At 42.9% G+C, this 26,579-nt stretch overlaps 1 protein-coding gene across 1 annotated transcript; it reads left to right on the plus strand.

Moving 5' to 3' along the window:
• On the plus strand, positions 1-26,224 carry LOC127689937 (aromatase). The gene is made up of 9 exons (XM_052189507.1): positions 1-145; positions 6,153-6,303; positions 12,422-12,576; positions 16,474-16,650; positions 19,689-19,803; positions 20,354-20,468; positions 21,186-21,348; positions 24,185-24,426; positions 25,976-26,224. Exons 1-9 carry the CDS (start codon positions 1-3, stop codon positions 26,222-26,224), a joined length of 1,512 nt encoding a protein of 503 aa, XP_052045467.1.
• The last annotated feature ends 355 nt before the right edge of the window (positions 26,225-26,579 follow it).

The raw sequence follows: 26,579 nt of genomic DNA on the forward strand, positions 1-26,579 counted from the left end.
ATGTTCTTGGAAATGCTGAACCCCATGCACTATAATGTCACCATCATGGTCCCGGAAACCATGCCTGTCAGTGCCATGCCACTTCTGCTGATCATGGGCCTCCTTCTCCTGATTTGGAATTGTGAGAGCTCATCTTCCATACCAGGTAAGCCACTGCTCTAATTCTAGGCCTACAGAAAGTGTTTCATGGGCTCTTTGGAACGTAGCTTAGGTGTGTATGCAAATGTATGTAAATATATGCAAATATGTTTAATTTATCTGTTTATTTATTTTGTAAAACGAGCAGACCTGGGAACTTGCGAGCTCAAAGCACAGCTCACAAGCTGGAAATGTTAAACTGATCACCTGCCCACAACAGATGAACCTATCACTAATGGGTATTAGATACTCCCTGCAGTCTGTACAGTGCTTTGGGAGATTTGAGATGGAGTGGACATGGTCAAATTCTAGAATTTTTGGTTAAGTTAAAACAACCACCACCAGATTCTAATTAATTTCAGCTCTGCTCTCAGGCTCCCTCTCTTATGTCCTCTTTCTTCTCCTCTGCCCTCCCTCTGTCCTCACGGACACCTTCCCCTCCCTTTCTTGTGTTTATTCTTTCTCTCAACCTTATTCTTCATTTACCTTATTGGCAACATGGTGACAGCGGTGGTACCATAGAGGCTGAATGAACTGAAGGAGAACCGGTACTAGAACCATTCTCGGGGAGCATCACAGTCCGACAGAATCGTCCAAAGGTCTTTGTGTCAGTCAAAAGCAGAGACTAACATATAATTCTTCTGATAATCTCAGTGAATCATTTTGCCACTGGGGCCGAAATGATCAATTATCAAGTTAATTCAGAATAAACAGAAGTTTCAGATAGTGTCTTTAAGTTTAGGTGTGAGTCCCTCATGGCTATTACTAGATCCTAACTCTGTAAGATATCCAACAAGGCCTGTTTCAATACCACAGCAACCACACATTCACAAATGTGCTGGGATTCTCCACAGGGTAATTGAAAGTGGCAGCTGTGCTGGGGAATGCATGGACCAAACGCTGTGCCTAGATTGTTTCTGAAGTGTTCCCCATAGTTGCCCATCTATCTGATTCAGCCTGGCACTTTAATTTCTAATTTAGCTGAACACTGAGTTAAGTGTGTTGACTTCTACCTGGTGATGTCACCTCCGGAGGAGGAAACCACCAGTATTCATGGCTTTGGCTTGAATGCTCCCTTCCACAGATTTCTTTTCCCATGGTGAGCTCCTTGGTCAGGGGAAAGTAGTGACTGAGGTAAGGGATGAGGGTAGGGTGCAGTACAACACTTTCGCCTCTGTTTCCCTGCTTAGGCTCGGGTGCTGCCTGGATCATAAGAGCAGCTTGCAAACAGAAAAGAGGTCAGCACTGTATCTGTCGAGGAAGTCACACAATTCTCAAATTTTAGCATAAAAACAACTTTCAAGGAGGAGGTTAGAGTGCTAGCTGATTCCCAAGCCCTTCCCCCCCCCCCCCGCCCCCCAGAGTGTTTGATTTACAACCTTAAATGGTTTTGTTGTTGGTTTGGGGTGTTTTGTTTTGTTTTTGAGACAGGGTCTCACTATGTCCTGGCTATTCAACTGGCCTAAAACTTACTATGTAATGGAAACCAGGCTGCTGTTGAACTCACAGAGATTTATCTGCCTCTCTCTCCTAAGTGCTGGGATTAAAATCACGCACCTCCACACTTAGCTAAAACATACTTTTAAAAGAGGCACAGCAAGGACCGACAGCCTCATCATGCCTGGGTCAGGAAGGGAGGTGGCACTTCTTGTGCCCACTTGTGGGTCAGGGATATGGTACTGCTTGTCTCCAGTGTCAATCACCTAGACAGTACAGTGATCCCATTTGAGGTAGAGCCTGTGGTTAGATACTCTAAAACCTTTCCTTGGTGGGTTTGCATGAGCAGCCAAGTTTGAAAGCCACAGAGATAAGCCTAGAAGGGGAAAGTCCCGGATGATCTGTGTTGTCAAGTAACATGAATTTACAAGTAAGAGAAGCCAGAAAATCCAAACAAAATAAAGGGTTAAATCCCAGAGGAGGGAAATGGTCTGGTGATTCCCAGCTAGAAGGGAGCCCTGGCAGAAGACCGGGAGCCCCTAAGAGAAACTGGGGCTGAGAGTGCCAACCTTACACTTATGCTTTGCAAATACAAGGTCTGGCCAGCTCTCTACTGAGGCACAGCCCAGAATTCTCTGGCTCCTGTCAGGCATAGGAAATAAGAAAACTGGTCTATCCTCTAAACCCTTCTATCATGACTTCTAAATAATGGCTCTTTGGGCTCTTGGATTCACAAGTTTGAAGGTATTCTGGGTCCTAAAAAAACTTAAGGGAATTTAAAAGCTATAGTAGATTTGTTAGTAAATTTCAGTTAAGGCAGCTTCCTGCTCACTCTGTCTGGTAATGTTGGTGGCAGTGCCTTTTTTTTTTTTTTTTTTTTTTGTAGAAGAAACTGGAGTCAAAGAGGAGAGGTTTTACCCCGTGTGTTATGGCTCAGGGATGGGTCTAGCCTCATCACTTACACTTGCAGAGAAGTCCAGCTAGATCTGGTGCTTGGCAGCAAGGGATGGCCAAGGAACAAAGGCGTGGGTCCTGACCCGCAAAGTGGCAAAGGCAGGCTGATATGGAGGGGAAGGAGGCTGTGAAAATTGGGGAGCAAAGACTGATTCCCTTGGGAGGTGGCGTCACTTCAATTCTGATCAGTGTCCCAAGTCCTCTCATTCAGGATGTCGCCTTCTCCCTGGCAACCCTCCCTCCCTTGAGCACGCACGGCTGCTCCAGTCTGGACATTGAGTCTCTCCCCGTAGACCATACATTCTTTCCTGGGCATCACACACACACACACAACGTGACACAAGGGAGCAGACATGACATGTCTCTTTTTTCTCTTAAGAAAATATTTCACAGAAAACTGTACAAGGCAACAACAGACTTGCTATCAGAATCCTGCATAAGGACTAGGATGCTAGCTGTTTCCCTGTTGTTCTTCACGCCGTCCTCTCTCCCTCTATTTCTCTTCCTTCCTCTCTCTATCTCTCCCTCTTTCCCTCCTCCTTTCCCCCTTCTGTCAGGTAAATGTTTTTCCTGAATTTTGAAACAATTACTGCCTTGTTACAGTTTGGGACTCAATTTCACACTGTCAGACAATATAGGTTTTTTTTTTTTTGTCTTGTTATAACTATTTTAGTAATACATAGTATACTGTTTGTCTCCCTCGCTCCTTTTGATCACCATTAGGTCAGGAGGATCCATCCAGATGGTGATAGCATTTTGCTTCCTTTCTACTGCTGTACAGTCTTGAGTGTTAATAAAGTCTTTTGGCTCGTAGACCAGACAATGTCTCCAGTTGGGGTCCTAAGGACAGTCTTGCTGTAAAAAAGTGTGTGTGTGTGTGTGTGTGTGTGTGTGTGTGTGTGTGTGTCTGGAGGGTGTATCCATAGGTGTGAAGGCCAGTTTCCCACCTAGGAGGGCTGGTAGTTGCTGGATATTGGCTTTAAGAAGGCTCTGTGGGGACATCAGTGGACAGTGAAGTATTTACTGCTCCTGGGGCTCTCTGGAAACTACCTAGAGAGGTAATTCAATCTGAGAGGCTAAGGGCTACCTAATGTGGAAGCAGCTAGAATATTTCCCTTGTATTTTACCCATCTGTGGTTCAAGGTTTACATTAAATGTAAGGCATATATACACATAGATATATATGTATAATGTGTTATAATTATTGGCTTTTATATTTTTTACATCTCTCCTTAACTACTCTGCAAGAATATAGAGTAATCGTACTTATCATGGTTATCTCTAGACCATGACTTGAAATAAATATCTAAACTAGGGTCTCAGGAAATGTTTATTGGATTAATTAAGACGATATAGAGTTGTGCATCAAGTACCCCAAACTCTGCTTTTCTTCCTGGTATAACATTCAACTTCTTTGTTTGTTTGTTTGTTTTCCTTCCTTCTTTCCTTTTTTTCTTTCTTTATTCTATACAGGGTTTCTTTGTGTAGCCCTGATTGTTCTGGAACTCACTCTGTAGACCAGGCTGGCCTTGAATTCAGTGATCTACTGCCTTTGCCTCATGAGTGCTGGGATTAAAGTCTTATCCCACCACCATTGCTGCCTGGCTAAATATTCAGACTCTTAACCCATATATTGTCTAGCAAGCTTCATTTTTCAGTATATACAAATCCTCATTGTCATATCTTTTTAAATAAATGTTTTCATTTGGCCAGGTATGGTGACACACACCTTTAATCTCAACATTTGGGAGGCAGAGGCAGGTAGATCTCTGAGTTCAAGGCCACCCTGGTCTACATAGCAAGTTCCAGGCCAACCAGGTGCTACATAGTAAGACCCATCTCAAAATGCTTTTATTTTGATAATTTTTATGTTTTATGATAGGGGAATACTATACTAGTAGGGGAATAGTGTCTTGAAAATATAAGCTATTTATAGTACTGCCTTTGTGTTTCAGGAAGCTTGACTATGAAGTAAATATTTGTAGACAAGTCTTGTTCAGTCAAGTGAATACTTGGCCTCATGTAGATTAAATGTTTTGTAATACTCTTCCACTTTTGATCTAAATGTAAAAACAACCTAAAATGCTCTAAGGATGGACAACAATTGTTATTTCATTTAAAAATTTATTTGTGTGTGTACGTGTGTGTGTGTGTATGTGTATGTGTGAACGCGCGCGCGCGCGAGTGTGTGTAGGACAACACTCAAAAATTCACTTCTTTATATTATATACACATACAGAGTTTATTTGAAAACACTTGGAAAGCATCTGAGATGTACTGTTAAAAATACTATAAATGATATTTTGTTTACAACATGTATTTTAAAGATTAAAAGTTGATATATCTGATATTTTGGAGAACTGTGTATTTGATCAAACCTGCTTCTTTAAATCTTTGAGCAAACATAAGGGAACTGTTTCGATATAACTCTAGTCACCTATGATATAATACAGAGCTACTAGAATTAGATTGAAAACCTCTGACTATATTTTGATTCTATTGATTTTTTTGATTCAAAGATCTTTTCTTCAAACAGGAGGAGGAGATCTGACATTTGTATTAATAAGAACTCAGTTACTCCAAAGTGAATGGCTAAACAGTGTTTGCCAAATTAGGGAAATCCAGGTCAGATGACTCAGCTGAAAGCTTACACCATCTAGATTATTACACAGATCTTGTAGTCTCATACAACCCGACATAGTTTTGCCTTTATAACGATTTCACTGATAACATGGAATTTTTAAAAAGATTTAGAAAAAAAGTCATTGTCCATGATAAATTTTATTTGTCACTAACTTTTTACCAGATCTGATTGGAATCTCAACACTTGGAAATCTGACACAGGAAAATCTTGGTGTTCAAGGATAGCCTGAGCTAAGCAGTTTAACCCTGTCTCAAAATAATACACAAAGCATAATGACACATATGTTTGAAAATGCTGTAGTGAAACACATTACTCTGTATGCTGACCTACAAAGTTTACAGAACAAATTCAAGCTACAAGTTTGCTTTGTGACACAGACCACATATGAATCCCTCCTTCCCCCTGGGTTCTCACTCTACACAACCCTACCATTGTCTATGGAAGAAAGGCTGTAAGCTGGCCTCTGCTCTCTGCTGAAACCAGATCCTGGTATATAAGCCTTACCAGTGAGTTCCACATTGTAATAATGAGTTCTTAGGTTTGTATTACCTCATGAGATTTTTGTTCAAGACTCCTTTTTATAAACTGAGGCTTCTAAAGGCAGTGGGGGTGTTTTGAGACTGGACGTTGTTAGAATGAATTGACTAGAACCACGGTTTCATCAGTTTGTCACTTGTCATGGTTTCTATGCTTATTATCAGACAGATAAACTGACTTTTATTCCAGACTCTTAGAAAGGAGCATATAGGCTCCCTTCTAGTGGCACTGGGGTGACAGATCAAGAGTGGCTACTGCGAAGCCGCGTACTCTTCATTCATGAAGAGGTGGAGAGTCTCGTGTGATCCTTGCTATTGTTTTAAATCACACTGAGTGACTCACATGTAGACTCCAGAAGATATAAAAAAGATTGAATATGAAAGGACAACTTTTTATTTTGGCATTATTAAGAAGTTCACTTTGTTCTCACCATCTGTTGTAGGTCCTGGCTACTGTCTGGGAATTGGGCCCCTCATTTCCCATGGCAGATTCTTGTGGATGGGAATTGGAAGTGCCTGCAACTACTACAATAAGATGTATGGAGAATTTATGAGAGTCTGGATCAGTGGAGAGGAGACACTCATTATTAGCAAGTAAGTCTGTGACTAAGCAAGGCTAGCGTGGCCGGGGGTGAGGGGAGTGGGGGTGGGGGAGTTGGAGATGGGGGGTTGGGGGTGGAGGAGTGGGAGGTGGGGGGGTTGGGGGTGGGGAGGTGGACTTAGCAAGCATGCGCCAGGCCTGGGCTCCATTCTCAGCACTCAGTCACTGCTGTGCTCCGACTACTACTGCCACCTTAAAATCAAGGTTGAAGCGTTCCTTATTTTAAAAAATAATATTGAGTTTTCTCTATAAAAAGTCACTTCATTTTGATAGCTTGATATTTTGATAAAGCTTCATTTTTTTTTCCCCTCCACAAAATGAAGGTGGCAAATGGCCATGTAGCACTCTGATACTGTGGACATGCAAAATAATTAAAAATTTTTCGAGTTGAAGCCAGAGACACCTAGATAAAGAACCATAGGAAGTTGGGAAATCATTCAAAATTTCTCTGAATCACAAATGTGGAAACTTAAGAGCCCAGATGGCTTGATTTTTGCCAAACATGCTTTAGGGAAGACATACCATGTTTTCTGCTTCTCTTTGCTTTGGGTATTATTTCTACAACTAAGCGAATTAAAAAGCAAAAACAAAAACACCAAAGCAGAAGCTGATGTATGACCAGTAGCTTTCAGTTTACCCTGGAGGCCATTGAATACTGGGCGGAGCCATCTGAAACCAACTGTCCAATCAATGGCTGTGAGCCAGTGTCTGGGCGGAGCCATCTAAAACCAACACAGATCAGTAGTGCCCATTAAAAACCAACTCCTTCCTGAGTTGTTAGACTTTGCTGCATTGCATTCATCCTGGAATTTACTAAGTTCTTCCTGACTGTTAAGAAGGAACTGTTTTCTTTTTTCTTTTTATTTTTATAGTTTAAAATTTTTTTAAAAAGATTCATTTATTTATTTTATGTAGATGAGCGCTCTCTCTGCATGTACATATGCATGCCAGAAGAGGGCATCAGATTTCCCTATAGGAGGTTGTGAGCCACCATGTGGGTGCTGGGAATTGAACTCAGATCCACTGGAAGAACAGCCAGTACTCTTTACTACTGATCCATCTCTCCAGCCCAGGAACTGTTTTCTTGTCCCTTTATCAAATATAATAGTATCCTTGGAGCCCGGTTCTTTGAAATAAATACTGAAAGAAGGGCGTACAGATGAAAAAAAATCCTATAATTTAAAATATTTCAGTCTACCCAGTCATGTACAGGATCTATTTAATTCCCTAGTTTTGGCTTAGGTGCCCTTCTGATGTTGTAGTGCTCTGAGGAATGGCTGAGGCAGACTACATCTAAGGATCCAGGAGCAGCTGTGGTGGGGGATGGGCGTGGGGCGTGTCATGCTCCTCATGGAGCAGGGCAGAGGTTGTCTGGCGAGCTTCCTTCACTAGCAACAGCTGCACCACTCAGAACTTTTTAGAAGTGTACATGCTTGTAGCCCACCAGGACCTACTAAACAAACATCTGGACCAGAGCCCGCCATCTGCTTTCACCAAGGTTGCAAATGGTTCAGAAGCATCGCTCCAGGGTGACTAGACCACAATTACGCTTTGGTTTGCTCTGTTAGGCTCTGTTGAAGTCTGGTCATTCTAATTCAAACAAATTTGAGATGTTTTTCTCTACATCTTTAGTGTTCTAATCACCTTTTCAATTGGTTAGTGTCTAAAAAAATTGGTTTTGTAACCAATGTCATTTAGGATTGTCTAGGTCCCTCCTGGGTTTTCACCCCCAGCAGGGAGAACAGTCTTCTAGCCTCACTCTACTTTGCCTGGCTTCTGGTCCCCAGTTTCCATAGACAAGCAGGTGAAGTAAGCCCTGAGATACTTATTCAAATGTTTAATCTGCCTGAGCGCTGTCCTCTCTCAGGCAGCCTATAGGAATTCTAGGGCACAGGCTCTGACCTAGCCTGGCTGTGGACAGATACCGTGCCTGCTTAAGCTTTCCAGGTGATTCCAGAGCTGAGGAGCATGGCAAACTCCCTCCTGGAAAGAAGGGAAGTTGCTCCTGGGGCAAGCGTGCCTTTCTCCGGGACTAGCACTAAGAACTAAGCGGCACTGGCTGGTTTTCCTCTTCCTGGGCTGCACTTGAGTCTAGTCAAGGCGAGGCTGGTCTGAGTCTAGATTTGAAGTGAAGAGTCATGGATCTGAGGACACAGTAGTAGGTAATGTTCCTCCCAGAGAGTGGACATTTAGAAACTTAGGTCACCAGACAGATTCACAGGAGCCCGCACAAAATTCCTAAAGTGGGGTCCTTAGCACAGCCAGGATTCCCTACCCTTCTTCACTAGGAAAGCGACCCTTAGTGACTCTGGCCAGCATGGGTACTGACTCACAGAGAGGCACGGACTTGACCAGCCTACCCTTCCCCCAGCTGTCTCAGCTCTCTTCTCGTTCTGTTCCCTCAGGCCTTTCACTGGTTGGAGTCTTTGTGTTCTCCTTAATTGCCTCCCAGCCCTCCAAGTTGTTATTAAAGGCTGAGCTCCCCTCTGGAGTAGGACTTGTTTGTCCCTATCTCCCTCCCTTGCCTGCTCTTCAAGTTCTTTCCAGAACTATTTGTGCCTCTTGAAACAACCCCATTGGGCCTCAGAAAGATTGTTATTTTGCCTGAGTTCTTTTCCATTTGAAAAGTTTGAGGTTTAGAGTCATCACAACTGTGTGATGACTGAAGCTCAGCTTTTCCAACCAGCCCTGTCCCAAAAGAGCAGAGGCCACAGAATTTCAGGTTAGGCAGTCACGAGGGCTGTGTGCATGTTGCCTGGACATCTTGGAGACTTTGAGGTAAGACCCTGAGATGTGGATGCTTATGGAATCTGCACTAAAGCACACACAGCTCCCTTGGGCAGTTCATGTTCCACCGGGGCCCACGGATGCTGTGTTATATGCCTAGTATGTGTGTGTGCATTTATTTTTGTCACGAATACAAAAATAAAATTTGAGCATCATTCATAAGGGCTAGTTAACAATTAACATGCTAATGAAAGTCTTATCTGCATACCTGTCTTAATTATGTGTAAATTTACAAGGAATTTGTTCAACTTACATTAGGAGCTTATGTACTAACAGTAATAATTGACTTTCTATTCCTTTGATAAAGGAGAAGGCATTGCATACCAGGCTCTGCTCTAGGGACACAGCAGTACTACGTTTGCAGTCTATGAACAGCTGGAAGTTCCCACTCTTATGGAAGAGCACACTGTCAGTATACTACGAATAAAGAAGTGAAATGCAAGTCTAGTCATGCTTTCCTTAACATGGGCGCATCCCGAGACGTGCATCCTGAGGATATTTTATCCCTGTAGAGTATATAAAATAGCCATGATAGTTCTCAGACACAGTCTCCTGGGGTCACACTGTTAACTGTGCAGTCCATCTGTGGTGATGTAACTGTGTATACACTCATTATGGAGTGTATATGTGATGACCAACCATTCAGTTTGCCTGAGATTAGGAGGTTTTCTAAGCTAGGGGATTTTTAATGATAAGTTGAGACAGTCCTGAGGAAACTAAGTAGCTATGTACTATATGGGGCAAAGTTGGAAAAAGGGATTGAGGTAGGGGTTAGTTGTAGTTGGGACTATAGTATAATTGTGCATGGGTGGTTTGGGGCAGGTCTCACTGACTACAGACTTAAGAGGAGGGTTGGGGATTCAATGCATACCGTTGGAAGAATAGTAAACGGATGATTCCCAACATCAACCAAAGGCTTCCATGTGTATGCCCACACATGTATGCCTGCCTACATAGATGAAGACACACACACACACACACACCACAAATACACTTTTCAAAAGAATGAAAGTGAGGACATGATCCAGGCAGAAATGTGCATCGTACAGAAGAAACAGGAGGCGCAGAGGCCCCGAGGCAGAGCCTGTCCAAACTGTTCAAGAAACAGCAACGATAGCAGAGGAACTGAAAGGAAGCAAGCACAGAAACAACTAGAGACAGAAAGGCGCCTGATCATGGGACTCCTGTAGGTTGTATGGGGTGGAGAACTACAGAGGGAACTACTGCTGATGAAAGGTGTGTGTGTGTGTGTGTGTGTGTGTGTAGGCACTGTGTGTATGTGCACTGTGTGTGCGCTGTGCATGTATGTGTGTGCTGGGAGAAATGTGATGACGTTCCAGGGGCATGTGGAGGGACTGGCTGTGAATAAGGACATATCATCTCACTCAGAGGAATCAGAAGGAAGGCTGAGTGTACAGCTTTGCTCCCAGGGATTGTCTTCGAATTTTCACTCTTTCCTCAGGAAAATTTCTAAAGTCTTATTTTGGAGGAAGGACTCACAACAGAGCTAGAGAGACAGAGGGAGAGGGAGAGGGAGAGGGAGAGGGAGAGGGAGAGGGAGAGAGAGAGAGAGAGAGAGAGAGAGAGAGAGAGAGAGAGAGAGAGAGAGAGAGGATGGCAGAGAGTAGAAATACTGAATTGCATGGAGGACCCACCTGAATTTAACTGAGATCTCTCTCTCTCTCTCTCTCTCTCTCTCTCTCTCTCTCTCCTCCCTCCCCCTCCCTCCTTCTCTCTCTCTCCCCCTTCCCCCCCTCTCTCTGCCAGGGTGGGAGGGTTTGCCTATTTTGGTGATCTCTTAACTTCGATCATATTTAGAAGTCTGACCTTTGACCTCAGCGATGCTACACTGTCCACTGTCTCTTCTGAACTTGGGCACTCTGCTGGGAAATCTTCACTCTCCCAAACAAGACATTTCCCTCAGGTTGGCTGACAGGACTCACCTCAGGGTCACGTCCTGTGATGGCCAGGAGGATTGCGGCTTGTGCTTCAGCAGCCGCTCTCTGTGACTGTCCAGTTTATTCTGTTTGAATAAACTCTGCCTCACGTTGATAAAAGACCTTGGTTTAAACTGCATTTTTTTGTGGCTGGCCATATTTCCTTGATGGTTTCTCTGTTGGCAGAACATCAGGCTGAAAATCACCAGGATGACAGCGCCCTCTAAGGGACATATGAATTAGCTATTGCAACTAATCTAAACTAAGGGTTAGCTGGGTCCATAAGACAAATGTAGTGGACAGAATCGCTGGGAACCAGAGCAGAAGCAAACAAGCAAACAAACAAACAAACAATGCTCTGTTCATCCCTCAAGTACTGAAAATGCCACGTTGTGACCAAAGAAAATAGTTTCTGCTCTAGTTGTAGAGAAAGTTAGGAAAGGTAAGAAAAGCTATGAATCTTTTAATTATCAGTAATTTCAGTTTATTTTATAGAATTATAATTCTACCTAACTAAAATTTGGAGTGTCAGACTAATTTGTTGGAATTCAATTTGAAACATCTGGGTTTTTTGTTTTTGTTTATAGCAAAAAAAACTTGAGTCATTTTATAGATATTATTGGGAATTAAATTGAGAGACAATTTGATTTAATGGTTTTTATTTTGAAATTTTTTCTGAAATAAATGCCATCTAAGTAAGCTATTTCTAGCATTATGTTGGAGTTTTACCTCATTTTAAAAATTAATTCTAGTGGAATAAACCACTGGTAACCCCTCATCCCCCAAGTTTAGCGTGTTCATTACATAGAGTTGAGTGGGGAGGCCAGGTCAATGCATACAGCTGAGCTAGGAAGTGGGGTTGCTACATACGGATGATCAAGGAGGCAGTGTGTACGGTATACAGCTGGATCAAGGAGGCAGGCTTAGCCAACCTCAGTGGGAGCAGTCTCTGTAGGGGAGCAGTCTTCAGTCCCTAAACATCCAGGGAAGAGAGTGATGTTGGATGTCTTCTGAATGCACTGTCAACAGCCACACTTGGGCTAGAAGGGAATACTCTGCCATTCCCTTCTGATCACCGGCCTGGCCTTATCAGCACACACACACACACACACACACACACACACACACACACACACAGGCCTTCTTCACTCGCCCGGAGTTTCCCCCTCCCTACAGTGACACCCAAGGAGTCAGAAAGTAGAAATGGTGTACTCAAGCAGGGATGACCTCAGGCTACCTGGCTTACTTATTTAGCCTGAACTCTGGACATCATCCTTTCCATTTAGACCAACATGCTTCTGTTAAGAAAGCCACCACACAGTCAGGAGAACTGCCATAAAGCCCCTCCCCTCTGGCGGATTGACAACACGGCTCACTTTCTTCACAGGTCCTCGAGCATGTTCCATGTGATGAAGCACAATAACTACATCTCCAGGTTCGGCAGCAAGCGTGGGCTGCAGTGCATCGGCATGCACGAGAACGGCATTATATTTAACAACAACCCAAAACTTTGGAAAACAATTCGCCCTTTCTTTATGAAAGGTAAATGGGAATATTACATTATTTTCTTAGGTCTGCAACAATGCTTCTTTTCTTAAAAGATTACGCTTTAAATTTTGCTGCCATTTAATTTTTGATCAAAGCATGACTAAATAAAATACATTGGCAGACCAGTGTGACAGGCCAGATGTTTTGGGAGAAAACAATCAGCAAATGAAACCAGAGAATCTTAATACAGGGAAAGACTCTGTACATTGCCTCATCCAGCCTCTGAGATTTATGGTTGAAGAAATGAAGTCCTAGAGAAGTTGAGATTCACACCAGCAGAGCAAGTCAGAGGTGAGCAGACACTTACCAGGCACTTGGCCCTTACTATATTATTCTGAAAATAAAGATGTTGAGAAGTACACAAGGCCAATTTTCGACATTAACATCAAGCATTGGGAAACATAGTGATGCTTTGGCAATCTCATTAGAGATGGCATGTGGAGAAACAGAGATTTGAGGTCTGACCATGTACCATCAAAGTTCTCCTTTCCATTCAGACTTTGTAGGTCTGTAAGACCTAGCCACATTGCTGTAGACACGTTCTTGGCTCCTCCGGGACATACTAGACAGTGTGGGATACACGTCATGCTTAATATCTTAAAATTCTGCAGGTTAGAAGTCCCAGCAGGTGGTGGCACGCCTGTCGGAGACTTTGGATAGGCGGCGTCTTTGATCTTACCTCTTCCAGCTTCTAGAGCCCACCTTCATTCCTTGTCTGATGGTACAGGTCCAGTCTTCTTTTGCCTGACTCTCTTTGCCCCACCTTCTGTTATAGCCTCAGCTGGGAAAGTTTCCTCACTAATGACCCTGGGGATTCACTTGGACTTACCATAATGACATATCATAATCTCGTCTTCTTGAGTCATGCTGTGATTAGGACCCCAGGAAACTTTGGGTAACTTTTTTGGTGTGTGCCACTAGTCATGTTGAAGCAGATCTATCTCCCTATGCCTTATAAGACTGACACTGGATTAATGGAAAAGTATAGGTCCCAGGATTATAGAGGCCTATGTCCCCTTAGTACTCATAGGAGGACTTCAGTCAAGTCAATTAGTATCTTTGGTGCTTTATTTCATTATCCACAGAAATTGATGAATATTATAGAAGATGGACTTGACATGTAAAGAATATCTTATATGAATATATAATTCAAATATGCATTATACATATTTCATATATATATACAAAAAGATATATAATATGAATATATATTCTATAAAATATGATGTCTGGCTCCACAGCATTATAAATTGTATATTACTTCTTCATTTGACCCAGATCTACTAGAAATATGTCAATTAGTACTTAAGATATCCTATGTTCTTGATATTCAAGAGTTAATAGAATCTCTAAATTAATCTGTTCACTCAACAAGCTACTTTGCTCATTGTAATAGGCTCCAAGAATACAATAGCAAGCAGGATTTGATCCTGCCATTGAGGACCATGTAATAGGAAGGCTAGGTAAGGTGAAACTACAGATATCAAATACTGTTTAGATAAGGTTGTACCAGACTGGAAAGAACAGACACATGGGCCACCTAAAGCCACCAAAGGGTTGGTTAAGAGCAGTGGGTACTTAGGATGAATTTTGAATGAAATAAAATTAACTAAGAAAATGTAACAAAGAAATACATCATAAGAGCAAAGAACAGGTTATCTGACAGTAGAGAAAGATAGATCATTATAACATATCCTGGGATCCTCCATGGACAAACCTAAGGCCAAGGGAAAGGCAGGGCCAAATCATTCAAGAAATTTCTCATTAAGTCAAAGTCTTGAGTATATCTCAAGAGTTACAAGTATTCACTAATTATTTTAAGTAAATGGATATAAACATTTGGATGTGATTTTGGGAAAATCCTTCTGGTAGTAGACAAAAGTTAAATGAAAACAAAACACAACTGTGGACAATGAAAACAGGTGGAGTTACTGCAGTGGCAAGGGACAAGGTGGAGGAGAGATCATTCAATTTCCCCAAATAGTAAGTTAATTAATTACTAGAAGGTATACTGAATTAATGACACGGTTATCATTAACGAGAATCCTAGGTAGCTTGATAACTCCCCTTTTGGAATCAGATTCCTTTGGTTTTCCTGAGAAAGTAGAAAAACTGGGACACATTTTGGAGTCTAAGTTACTTTCAGTAGAGTTATGAAATTATTAACCTATTTATTGGGTGTATAAGGAGGTAGCCAAATACAGCAGCGGAAATGGTTCATCCCGGGAGAAGGGCGAGAGGTTGGCCAGAGTGCAGAGACGTTGTCTACTGAAACGGCCAAAAGAGCTGTTTATTGATGAAGTGGGAGTACTTGCTGAATCTTCTTTTGAGCAAGATCAGAGTGTTTTTAAGCATATTTAAACACTAAATCACATCTACATACACCAGGGTCCATTCCAGGTTCCTTGTCACCGAGGCAAGTCCTGCATTCACATGAATGACATGTGACACCCCTTCCTTACCTTCCCTACAAAGCGCTGAGGCGTTGAGGGCTGATGTGTCCCTCTCTTCAATGTGATCTTTCCCAGAGAACGGGCAATGCTCAGGTAGTCTCTCCCTACCAGTCGGAGGCAGGCTCCTGCTTCAGCCCCTCTCTGACACATTTGGAGTCTTTAGAGAGTCCTTAGACTGGTCTTCCGAGGTCTCTCCTGTTCCCCTCCCCCCAGCTCTGTCCTCAGCACACACCCTCTCTTTCTTGTCAAGGTCTTACTCTGTAGCCTACCCTGGCCTAAACTCATGAGGTCCAAAGTGGTTTTGAACCTCTCTAACGATCCTTCTGCTGCAGGAGTGTTGGGATTAGTGTGAGCCACCACGCTGTCAAGCTTCCGTTCATATTGGCGAAGTCTGTCTTCTGAAATATGTTTCTTCACTTCTTTTTGTTTCTCCTTTTTGAGAGGATGATCTCCTGGCATTCTGCCTTTTAGGTACCCCCAAAATTTCCATTGCATTTAAAGAACATTAACAGTGAATCTGAATAATGAAAGACATAAAATTAGAGACTAGTCCTGAAGGAACCTTAAAGGAAATCTACTACCGTAGACCACTAGAGTCAGCGCTAGGTCAGGAGCAGAACAAGAGGAGGGCAGAACCAACTCATCCTACTTGTTGTCATTCATTCATTCATTCATTCATTCATTCATTCATTTATTCATTCACCCATCCATTAATTTGTCTGATTCATTTGTTTGACAAATATGTGTCAAGGGCCTTCATGCAGGATTGGTTGAAGTACGATGCCAGTACAAACCTGTCACCCTCTTTTAGGAGTTCCCCAGTCACTGAAGCCTGCAAAGCAAGTGAGGAATTGCTCTTCCTCTCTGCCTGCTGTTCCTCTATAAAACAAATCTGGATGTAATCTGAAGAGAGGCTAAGCACAGGAGGACGACACACTCAGTGTTTCTAAGACTGGCATTGTTCGTCCATGCTGTCTTGGAGCCTCAGGTGGAAATGGTTAGGGACCAGTTCCATCGGCTCTGAATTAATATCTGTCAACATGCTGAAATGTAAAATAAATGTGACCCCCGATACAATCCAAACCATCACCTCAAGGGGGCCATGTGCAGCGAATGGGAAGAGCACTGGTTGGCTGTTATCCCAGAAGTGATACTTTTTTGTCTGCAGTCTCACAAATGACTAGTGCTTAAAGAAAGGCTTGATCATAAATTAAATATTACTTTTAAAGTAATATTCATTCACTTATTTTTAGTCAAAAGGTAAGTACTTCTTACAGAAAATCAGGATAACCCAAGAAAGCATAAATGGAGATGATTATAAAAATTCCCACCCTATTAGTCAATGTAAAGTTGGGGACAATTGCTCCTGACATTTGAAGCCAAAATAACTTGCTGTGTATGCACTGGTGTTTACGATGGTCAAATTTCTGTGCTTCAGCTCTGACAGGCCGTGGTCTTGTTCGAATGGTGGAAGTTTGTGTGGAGTCCACCAAGCAGCATTTGGACAGGCTGGGGGAAGTCACCGACAACTCGGGCTACGTGGATGTGTTGACCCTCATGAGACACATCATGTTGGACACCTCTAACATGCTCTTCCTGGGGATCCCACTGGACGGTACTGGAACTTGAGTTCTCATGCATTCTGTCTCCTTTCAGACAGGGCATGCGGGGGCAGTACATGGAAGCAAAGTGCTACTTCATACATAGCGCTTGGTTAAGCATTTCTGCATGTTCCTAAGGCTATCTCCCTCACTGTTGCATGTAGTTTTAAAAACCACACTGCCGCCTTTGCTTGGGACTGCGGTCCATACTCTGGCCCCTCTCGGCTTAGCTCTGGGATCGGCTGCTGCCAGTGCCACTCCCGGCTTGCTCTTTCCTGTCGGCTTAGCTTTGCCAAGCCGCTAGCACAGACCCTGCTTCTCTCTCTACCCACCTTTGCTCCGCAGAAAAACAGTCGGACAGTTTTATTACTTTAGAATTTGCCCACTCACACAATTGCTGGGCACCGAATCTTCTGCCCTAAACTTACCAGCTAGCCTGTATCAGCTTCTGCTGACCTCCTTGGCTATTCACTGGTGGCAGACGCGGCTGGTTCTAGCTCCCTCAAGATCTTACATGATAACTGTGTGCTGCTCTTTCCAAAGCCTGGCTGAAAAATCGCCTTCTCTTTTCCTCTGTCTCCTTTTCCTCCTGGGACCTGGAAGTGCCACCTGTTCCTTCAGCCCAGCAATTGGCTCCCAGACTCCTTTATTGACCAAATGAAGAACCAATTAGGGAACCAGCCCTTACTATCAGTACCTCCCCCTACACCCCTGCCTTCAACATTTCTGCCTTGTTCATTCGTTTATAAACTTTCAAAGTAGAGGTCAACCCCCATTTCTTCTGTATCTCCGGTGTTGCTCTAGGACATGGCATTCTACCCTGGCAAACGTCGTCAGTTAATGTGGCCATTAACATAGCACTGGTAAATTGGATATATTTAACCATTTCTGACAATTCTTTGAGACACGATACATACACACACAAGTATTTATACATACATGTACATGTTCCTTCTCTCAAAGTCACTCTCTATGAGAACTTGATTGTCTCTATATGAAAAAACGATGCTGCAGATGCTGCAGATGTTGACAGATGGTGATAACAGGCCGTTAGGTACTTCATATATACTAAACACACTGGTTTGTACCAAACATTCTGAAAAGATACTTTATATGCATGCCTGCCATTTAATATTTATAACAACCCCACAAGGCATTCTACCTTCTCCACTAAGTGTCAAAAGGCAAACATTTAAAAATGTGCACATATAACTACCACCACCCCAAAACTGTTGACATTAGTATGTGATTTTCCTAAATTAATTTAATTTTCCTAAATTAATGTCCATTGACTCATCCATTCATTCAACCAATTGATTGCCGACTTGATATTCTAGGTTCTGGGGAGAGAATCGGGAAGATGAGTAAGGTTTTCCCCTTTGAGGAGCCTATCTTGCAGTTGGGACATGAACAGTAAAGGGTACGTGTTAGGTCATAATGAGTGCCTTGAAACAAGATCTGGTTAAAGAACAGGGGCTCAGGTCGGGTGGCAGTGTGGTCACACCCATCATGAGTTGAGTGGTCAGAAAATACCTCTTCCGAGAGGACATTCAAACATGGTCCAAATGAAGTGAAGTCACAGCCATGTGCAGATCTGAAAGAAAAACATCTAGGCAGGAGAAAGCAGCATACTCTCTGGCACTTGTGGAAACCATCTGGACCTTACGTGTATTACCCGATTTACCACAAGGTCAGCTATAAGTCCTTCCTCCCTCCTCCCAGCCCCCATGGCCGTGCCATCCCCAGTCTACTGCACTTCCCAAGGGCTACGGAAACCCAGCCTGGTGCTGCATGTACTCTGGTAAACTCTCGTGTCACCTTTCACCTGGTGTGCCTCCACGCACATGTCCTCGCTGACCCAGCCCTGTTCCCTGGGTCCCCCCAGGCCTAGGCCGTTAGGAAGGGTCGTGTGGAGGGAGCTGTGGAGCCCTGACCAATCAGTGGCTGGATCCAGACTGCGACCCATGTGGGTTATGGTTGTCTCCCTCTATACTGCATACCTGTTCAACGTCCAAGCTGTCCTGCCTGACATACTGTCTGTACCCTTAATCGCTATCAACTGTATGTTTCTTTAATTTGCAAAACAAAGATGTTATCACACCCTTGGCAAGACTATAAAGATTAAACTTAAAAGCTCTGTAAAGCAACATAGAAGTGATTAGCATTTGGGCAGTTAAAAATAATTCATTTCATATGTGTGTGTGTGTGTGTGTGTGTGTGTGTGTGTGTGTAACTTGAAAAAATAGGCAAGCCCTTTCTTTTAATTTCAATTTAACTTATTATCACTTACCTGCCATTAACAATGCATGAAGCTCAGAACAATGCATTGAAGAAGCTGAAATGAATTCTGTACTTCAAGTCAAATGCAGATAAGTCTGAAGGCTATGTGAAGAATGCTATAAAATGAACCTAGCACTGGAAAGTGAGACATCAAGGAGCCGCTAATTAGGTGGATAATCCCAGTACTTAGTCCCATTAATATCTCACCTAACTCCAGAATCAGCTGAACTGTGTTAACAACATAACAGGATTGGCGTTTTAAAATAAAATATGTCCTTGCCATCATCATCATCATTGTTAATGAGAGAGGAGGCATGGATGCCCTGTGTACCCATGGAGGCCAGGGCACAACTCAGGAGCTGTTATTTTCCTCCCACCTTCATGTGGATTCCAGGAATTGAACTCAAATCATTAAGAGGCAAGGACCTTTACCCACTAAGTCATCTCACATGTCCAACAACACCCTTCCATGTACCAGGACCAAGGATACAATAACTGTAATTATTACCCTCTGTCCAGAAAAGCCAGAGGGAGTGAGAGGCCCAGACAGACTGGGATATGAGAGAGTCCAGGTTGTGGTCCCAGACACAGACTGGAAAACTGTCAATTCTACAGCTAACTCAGCCAGTTTAGATGCCAAGCAGGTAAGTTAAGGAGTCTGCCGTATAGCCGATGCATCCGCTGGTGATCGAGACTGGCCGAGTCTGTCTGGAGTCCTGCTCTTAGGCTCCCCTCTTTTCTCACTGAATTCATTCTTGGTTTTGTTTCACAGAAAGTTCTATTGTGAAGAAAATCCAGGGTTACTTTATTGCGTGGCAAGCTCTCCTCATCAAACCAAACATCTTCTTTAAGATTTCTTGGCTCTACAGAAAGTATGAGAGATCTGTGTAAGTAACCCTGTTCGGAGGAGGATTCACCTGTGTCCGGTCCATTGTGTCTCTGCTGCTGTTGGCCCCTTTGATAAGTTTTATGCTCACCAGAGTGCAGAGGGCTGTGCTGATTGAGTTACTTGGGAAACCTTCCTAGCAATTTGGCTGCACTGGGATAGACCAAAGAACGAAGGAAGCCTCTAGCCAGGAACCCCCTGAGCAATGGCCAAATGTGTGGCCTGGGGCTCTTTGGAACAAGGACATTGTGCGATATTTTGAGTTGACAGAAAAGGCATGTCTAACCCTAACACTGACACCTGTCTGAGATTTCTGCGTATCAGAAAAAAAATGGAAACATAGAATTAAAGTTATAGCTTTGAGATTATTACCAGTGTTTTTAAAATCCCAGTTAACTCTAGTACTGTAAGATAAATGCCTCATGTAACTTATTTGTGAAGAAATAAAATACAAACTCATTTGCTCATGAACACTAATGCCTTTCAACAAGCAGAATCTGTTTTGCTGAAAGTCTAAATTGAGAAAATTTTAACACTTTTTTTTTCTTCAGCAAGGACTTGAAAGACGAGATAGCTGTTTTGGTGGAAAAAAAGAGACACAAAGTTTCCACAGCTGAGAAACTGGAAGACTGTATGGATTTTGCAACTGATTTGATTTTTGCTGAGGTATTGGCCTGAATGAACCACAATTCTCCAGTTGATATATATTATGATGATAGTGTACCATTATTTAGAAAATCCTTTTTAGAACTGTGGCATGGTTTTTCTTTTAAAAAGTTCCTCTAGCAGTCTTATGATAGACCATCATAACAACCCAAACAGCTGTTTTATTTCATTTATCATTAATACATATATATTATGATTTATAAAACCAGGAAGAGAGGAGACCTAAGACACTGAGTAAAAATATCTCTCAGTGTCTGGGAGCTTTATTCTAGAACCCTCACCAGGTACCAAAATGTAAGAATGTTCAAATCTTATCTCTGAAATGAAGGGGCTACTTTTACATATTTGTTTCACCCATAGGGCTAATAATACCCAATGCAGTCTAATGTTATGCAAATAGTTGTAACATTGCATTATTTAGAGAATAATTTTAAAATGTCTATAGCTACTCAATAAAAATGCAACCAGGATATAAGTGATGCCCAGTTGGTTAAATCCATTGATGTGGAATGCTAGTATATGGAGGGTCAATGGCGTATAGGTAATTGGCTATTTTGTTTATCTACATGCAGAATAGTAATGTGCATGATGTTGGTTCTAGTTACAGAAACCTCTCATTTCATTTTGTTGAGGTTGTTGGGGCTTGAGTGAACCTCCCACAAGCTTCTGAAATTTTGATCCCCTTTCCCAATGTCTTCTCTTCTTTCAATTCCTCAGAGACGTGGAGACCTGACGAAAGAGAACGTGAATCAGTGTATTCTGGAGATGCTGATTGCGGCCCCTGACACCTTGTCTGTCACTCTGTACTTCATGTTGCTGCTTATCGCAGAGTACCCAGAAGTCGAAACAGCAATTCTGAAGGAGATCCACACTGTTGTTGGTAGGCAGCCATCAGATAAACAGCAGTGCTTCGGGAACTCCCTTAGGAATGCAGGCTGTCAGCTGCTCCATACATTTTAAGAATCTGATAAAACCTTAAGGAAAAACAGAGTAATTCTGTCACATCTTAGCTATACTTGTAGGTTAAAATGACAGTCCCTCCTATTTATATGTCATATAAATCATAAAAATAATGTGTGCTTGTTGAAGGATCCGGACACCAGAGCAATGTGTAGGGCAGAAAGTGGACATCCGAATTCTTTTCACTGTGTCCGAGCCCCATTCCCACCCCCACTGCTACTTGCTTGCTGTCTGTCCTTCAAGAGCTGTGTGTGTGTGTGTGCACATGTGTGTGTGTGTACTCGTGCATGTGTGCATGCATGTATGTGGTGGGTGTGCACATGTGTGTGCACATGTGTGTGCGCGCGCACATGTGTGTGTGCTCATGCACGCGTGCATGCATGTATGTGGTGGGGTGTGCACATGTGTGTGTGCACGTGTGTGTGTACTCGTGCATGTGTGCATGCATGTATGTGGTGGGTGTGCACATGTGTGTGTGCACATGTGTGTGTGCTCGTGCACACATGCATGCATGTATGTGGTGGGGTGTGCACGTGTGTGTGTGCACGTGTGCATGCATGTATACGGTAGGGTGTGCACATGCCGCAGTATGGATGTGGAGATCAGAGGCAGCTTGTGGCAGTTATTTCTCTCCTCTTCCCATCTGGATTCTGGGGATCAAATTCAGGTTTTCAGGCTTGGTGAGGGGTACACTCACCTGCTGAGCCATCATCTCCCAAGCTTGAAATCTTACTTTATATGCACACAGACATAGATATGGTGACATTTATTCATCTTAGAAAATCCTATAGTACTTGCACGTGGCCTGCTTAACTTAACCTGGGGCTGTCCTGCAGGACTAAAGCTCATCCTCTCCCTGAGGACTAACCAGGCAGTCCCTGTAGGAGAAGGGGATCCATGGCAGGCAGCAAAGTCAGAGACAACCACTGCTCCAATTGTTAAGGAAACCAAATGAAGACCAAACAGTGGCGAGTCCACTACAAATATGTGGCGAGCCTCGGTCCTGCCTCTGCGTGCTCTTTGGTTTTACACCCCCACTTTCATGACTCTGCCTCGGCATCATCCTTCCCCCACTCTTTTTTTTGGAAACATGAGCTCATAACTCCTTTCTGAGCGAAAGCAAAAAACTTATTTGGAGTGGCCTTCGCCTGTGTGATCTTCTTTGGAACACACTACTTGCAGATGAAGACGACATGACATGACACACTTCCCTGGCTTTACACAGTGCTGGTGAAACAAGTTATTGGTTGTGGGGGAAAAGACATTTTATAGCTGCTTGAAGTGTTTGACACTAAGGAAAAACTGCATTCATTGGATATATGAGAGGAGGGTTCTGTAAGATGCATTGATAAGGGGCAACATGGCCAGCAAGATAGAGAAAGAAACAGGGTAACTCTGTCCCAAATTCCAGCATGCTTTCTCCGTGTTTCAAATATGGCTTTCAGGGTCTGTGTAGAGGGCAGGAGATAGCACTCACTGGGCTAGCTTGTAGACTGGTAGGAGAAAGAAAGAAAGAAAAAAAAGAAAGAAACAAAGAAAGAAAGAAAGTCTACAGGAATGAAAAGAGAAGGCACCGTAGGAGGGTCTAGGAGGGGAAACTGACTTTGAGAGCATGCTTTTATCATATCTCTAATAAAATTCCTTGAGAGTGAGATGCATTGGTACTTTTCAATGCCTCCTGACTCTTCATCTGACTCTGCAAAGATGGAAAAGCAGCAGGCCATGTTGCAATATCCAGGCTCCCTCTTGTGGTCCACAGGCAGAGCACATTGCAACATCTATGCTCCCTCTTGTGGTCCATGGTCACGACTTTCTTGGAAATATTTTTGGCAACCTCTGTGGTCATCCCTTTATCTCTCCAGCCTGTTATGCATAGTCGTTGGGACCTTGGGCTCAGAGCACAGTACTTGAGATGCAGCTTCTCTTTCTTAGAATTTCCAGGACACCCGGGACACTTTGATTCTGTTAAAGTGGCTCATTTGAGGGTACGTGAAAATTTTGCCATATCTGGAACAATCTAACCTTCCTTGACCAGTGTCAGGTCAGGCTGAGACACTGGGACTGTCTTGTTATTTCTCAGTAGCACTCAAGGCTGGTCAGGGCACTCACTGTTTATGAGGGGGAGTAGTGCCATATTCCTGCAGCAGTTTGTTGGGGTCAGTCAGACGTGACGAGCATGTGTGGGAAAGCAGCAGGAGGAGTGAGCTTTATGTCCTGAACTCAGTGCATGATCTCACCGACTCTGTAGCAGCCTCTGCACCCCTGTCTGGGCTGGTTACTGTGTTAGCTGGCACATACAGTAAAAGACAAAGTAAATGTTCCCTAGAATGAAGAGTAGGTGGAAAACTCGAAGACTTAAGGCAAATAAGAGGAATATGGGATGCAGAGTAGGCGTGGCCCACAGGAAACTGCAGAGGGCTTGTCTTCTCTGAAAGGTGGCTGGCCCCACCTCCTGCCCATTGACTGCAGCTGCGAAGGTGGGTCTAATAGGAGCAAATTTCCAGACAATTTTAGGAAATCTTTATTGTGGTTGTTATGAAATTTCCAGAAATGGTTTTACATCTAAACTTTTATAAAGCCCTTTGTGGACCAGATACAGCACATTTGTTCCCAGTGAGTGGTCTGCGTTAGAATTAATGAAAAACATTTTTTTTCCTAACCAAAAACAAATGGTTCCATGGAAAAAGAAGAGCTTTGGTGCTTATCACACACAACACTGACGCTGCCCTCTTTGTCCTTTTCAATCTGCTCCACAGGTGACAGAGACGTAAACATCAATGATATCCAAAATTTAAAAGTGGTAGAAAACTTCATTAATGAAAGCATGCGGTACCAGCCTGTTGTGGACCTGGTCATGCGCAGAGCCTTGGAGGATGACATAATTGATGGCTACCCGGTTAAAAAGGGAACCAACATCATTCTGAACATTGGAAGGATGCACAGGCTGGAGTATTTCCCCAAGCCCAATGAATTTACCCTTGAAAACTTTGAGAAGAATGTAAGAGCTCCTCTTTAGACCTGAGCGTTGTTTCTGGTGCTGAGGTGTTAACTGCTCTGGTCAGTCCTGTCCTGTGCTAGCACCACTAGTATCACTTAGAGATCACTTAGAGAGCTTCACCTGCCTTCTTCTATGTCATGGGAGCACCTGTGTCCTAGAGCTAGTACATGTCTGACACATTCATCCCAAACCAAAGATGTTGGCTCTGTAGCTCTGTAAAATGTTTGTATAGTTGCCACCCAGAGAAGCAAAACATAAAAAGTCCTTAATTTGGCAAAGACTTATTTAAGGCAATGATTTCGTCATTCAAATTTATCATTTAATTAAAAAATTCTTATATGAATGAGTGTTTTTACTGCATGTATGTAAGCATACCATTTATGTGCCTGGCATAGAGTTTAGAAGAGGACATCACAGCTCTTGGAACATGAGTTTATGGATGATTATGAACCAGTATGTGGGTGCTGGAACTGAACCTGGGTCTTCTGGAAAAATATCCAGTGCTCTTTACCACTGAGCCATATCTCCAGCCCTGAATTTATCACTTTTTCTGTAATGAAGTAAAAGAATCAGTTTAGCATCATTTAGATGTAGATTTCTACTTTAGATAGAAATCAAATAAGATTTAGTTTTATTGCTGCCTTTATTCTATCAAATAGCCTCAAGCAATGGATGGCATTCTAAATAAAACTCAATGATTAAAAGAATCAGCATTTGTTTTTATATAGCTGGTGTTTAGGAGAGATTTTTTTGCTTCCATTATGTCAGAACAATATTATTAAGATAGAATTTTCCAAATAGCTCAATGTATTTCCTCTTTTCCTACTTGTGTGTAGCATAGGGACCCAATGTTGATATGGTACTCTAATTAATAATTCTAGACAGGCAATTCATATACCTTGTCAGTCACTTGGGCAACAATTTTTTGTAATTTTAGTATATTGAGGTCATGTAAATATATATTAGACGAGACAGACAGACAGACAGACAAACGGACATGTTCCTCATTAATTTTCACAGTAGCTAAAAATTTCCAGAGGACCTGATGAAGTGGTATATTTCTGTAATCTAGCACTCTGAGGTAGAGGATCAGAACACTGGGGCCAGCCCAGACCACAGAGATCCCCTCTCTTCCTCACACACACAAGAAGCTTGATACTAATTGTCTGGACATCCATAGTTTGTGTCTTCATTTCATCTATTATATGAGATCAGACAAAAACAAACTTTGCCTTAGTAACTTGCAAAGCACCAGGAAAGCTGGAATTAAACTACATGGTTTCTAATATTGCACATAATGTGGTGATTTGCACTGCCTCTCCCCAGCTGATTGACACATAAAACAAAACCAGGGACTCTCTGTGGCCAGTCTGTGTCACAGGAAAGGCACTGAGGTTAAGATGCTTCGTTAGCCACAGCCGATGGCCCTAGACAGGAAGCAGCATGGCAGAGTGTCAAGCCAGGATATTCTGACTGACCCATGCTTTCAGAGAGAAATCAGAGAGAGCTGGTTGCATGATTCTGGCTAATCATCTGATCATCTCCCTAGGTTCCCTACAGGTATTTTCAGCCATTTGGCTTTGGGCCCCGCAGCTGTGCTGGGAAGTACATCGCCATGGTGATGATGAAAGTGGTCCTGGTCACACTTTTGAGACGATTCCATGTGAAGACATTGCAAAAAAGGTGCATTGAGAACTTACCGAAAAAACATGACTTGTCCTTGCATCCGAATGAGGACAGACACCTTGTGGAAGTAATTCTCTCCCCAAGAAATTCAGACAAGTACCTCAGACAGTGAAGACGTGTGGTCTCTCTATGCTGGAGCATTGCTTATCAGTAGTTACATGGAAACCACCCATTTTATAGAGTAGGTGGCGTCAGTCAACCTCACCATGAACATTTGACGGTCTGAAGCATTTTATGATCATAGTTCCTATGTCTTGCCAGCAAGCCGGGCATCCACCCAGGGAGCCAGGATGCAAAAGAAAGGAGCCTGTGTTGGGGACCAGCGAAGAAACTGAAGCCTTAAAGGACCAATCCTACAAAATATATGTTGGGAAAGACAGGCTGTCAGTAAAACCTGTCTGGTCTCCTGCTAGAGTTCTGCAGCTGTTGTCAGCGCATCTAAATGACTCTGGCAGAAGTACTTAAGT

This window comes from Apodemus sylvaticus, chromosome 7 (genome assembly GCF_947179515.1).
Source record: "Apodemus sylvaticus chromosome 7, mApoSyl1.1, whole genome shotgun sequence".
Lineage (NCBI taxonomy): Eukaryota > Metazoa > Chordata > Mammalia > Rodentia > Muridae > Apodemus > Apodemus sylvaticus.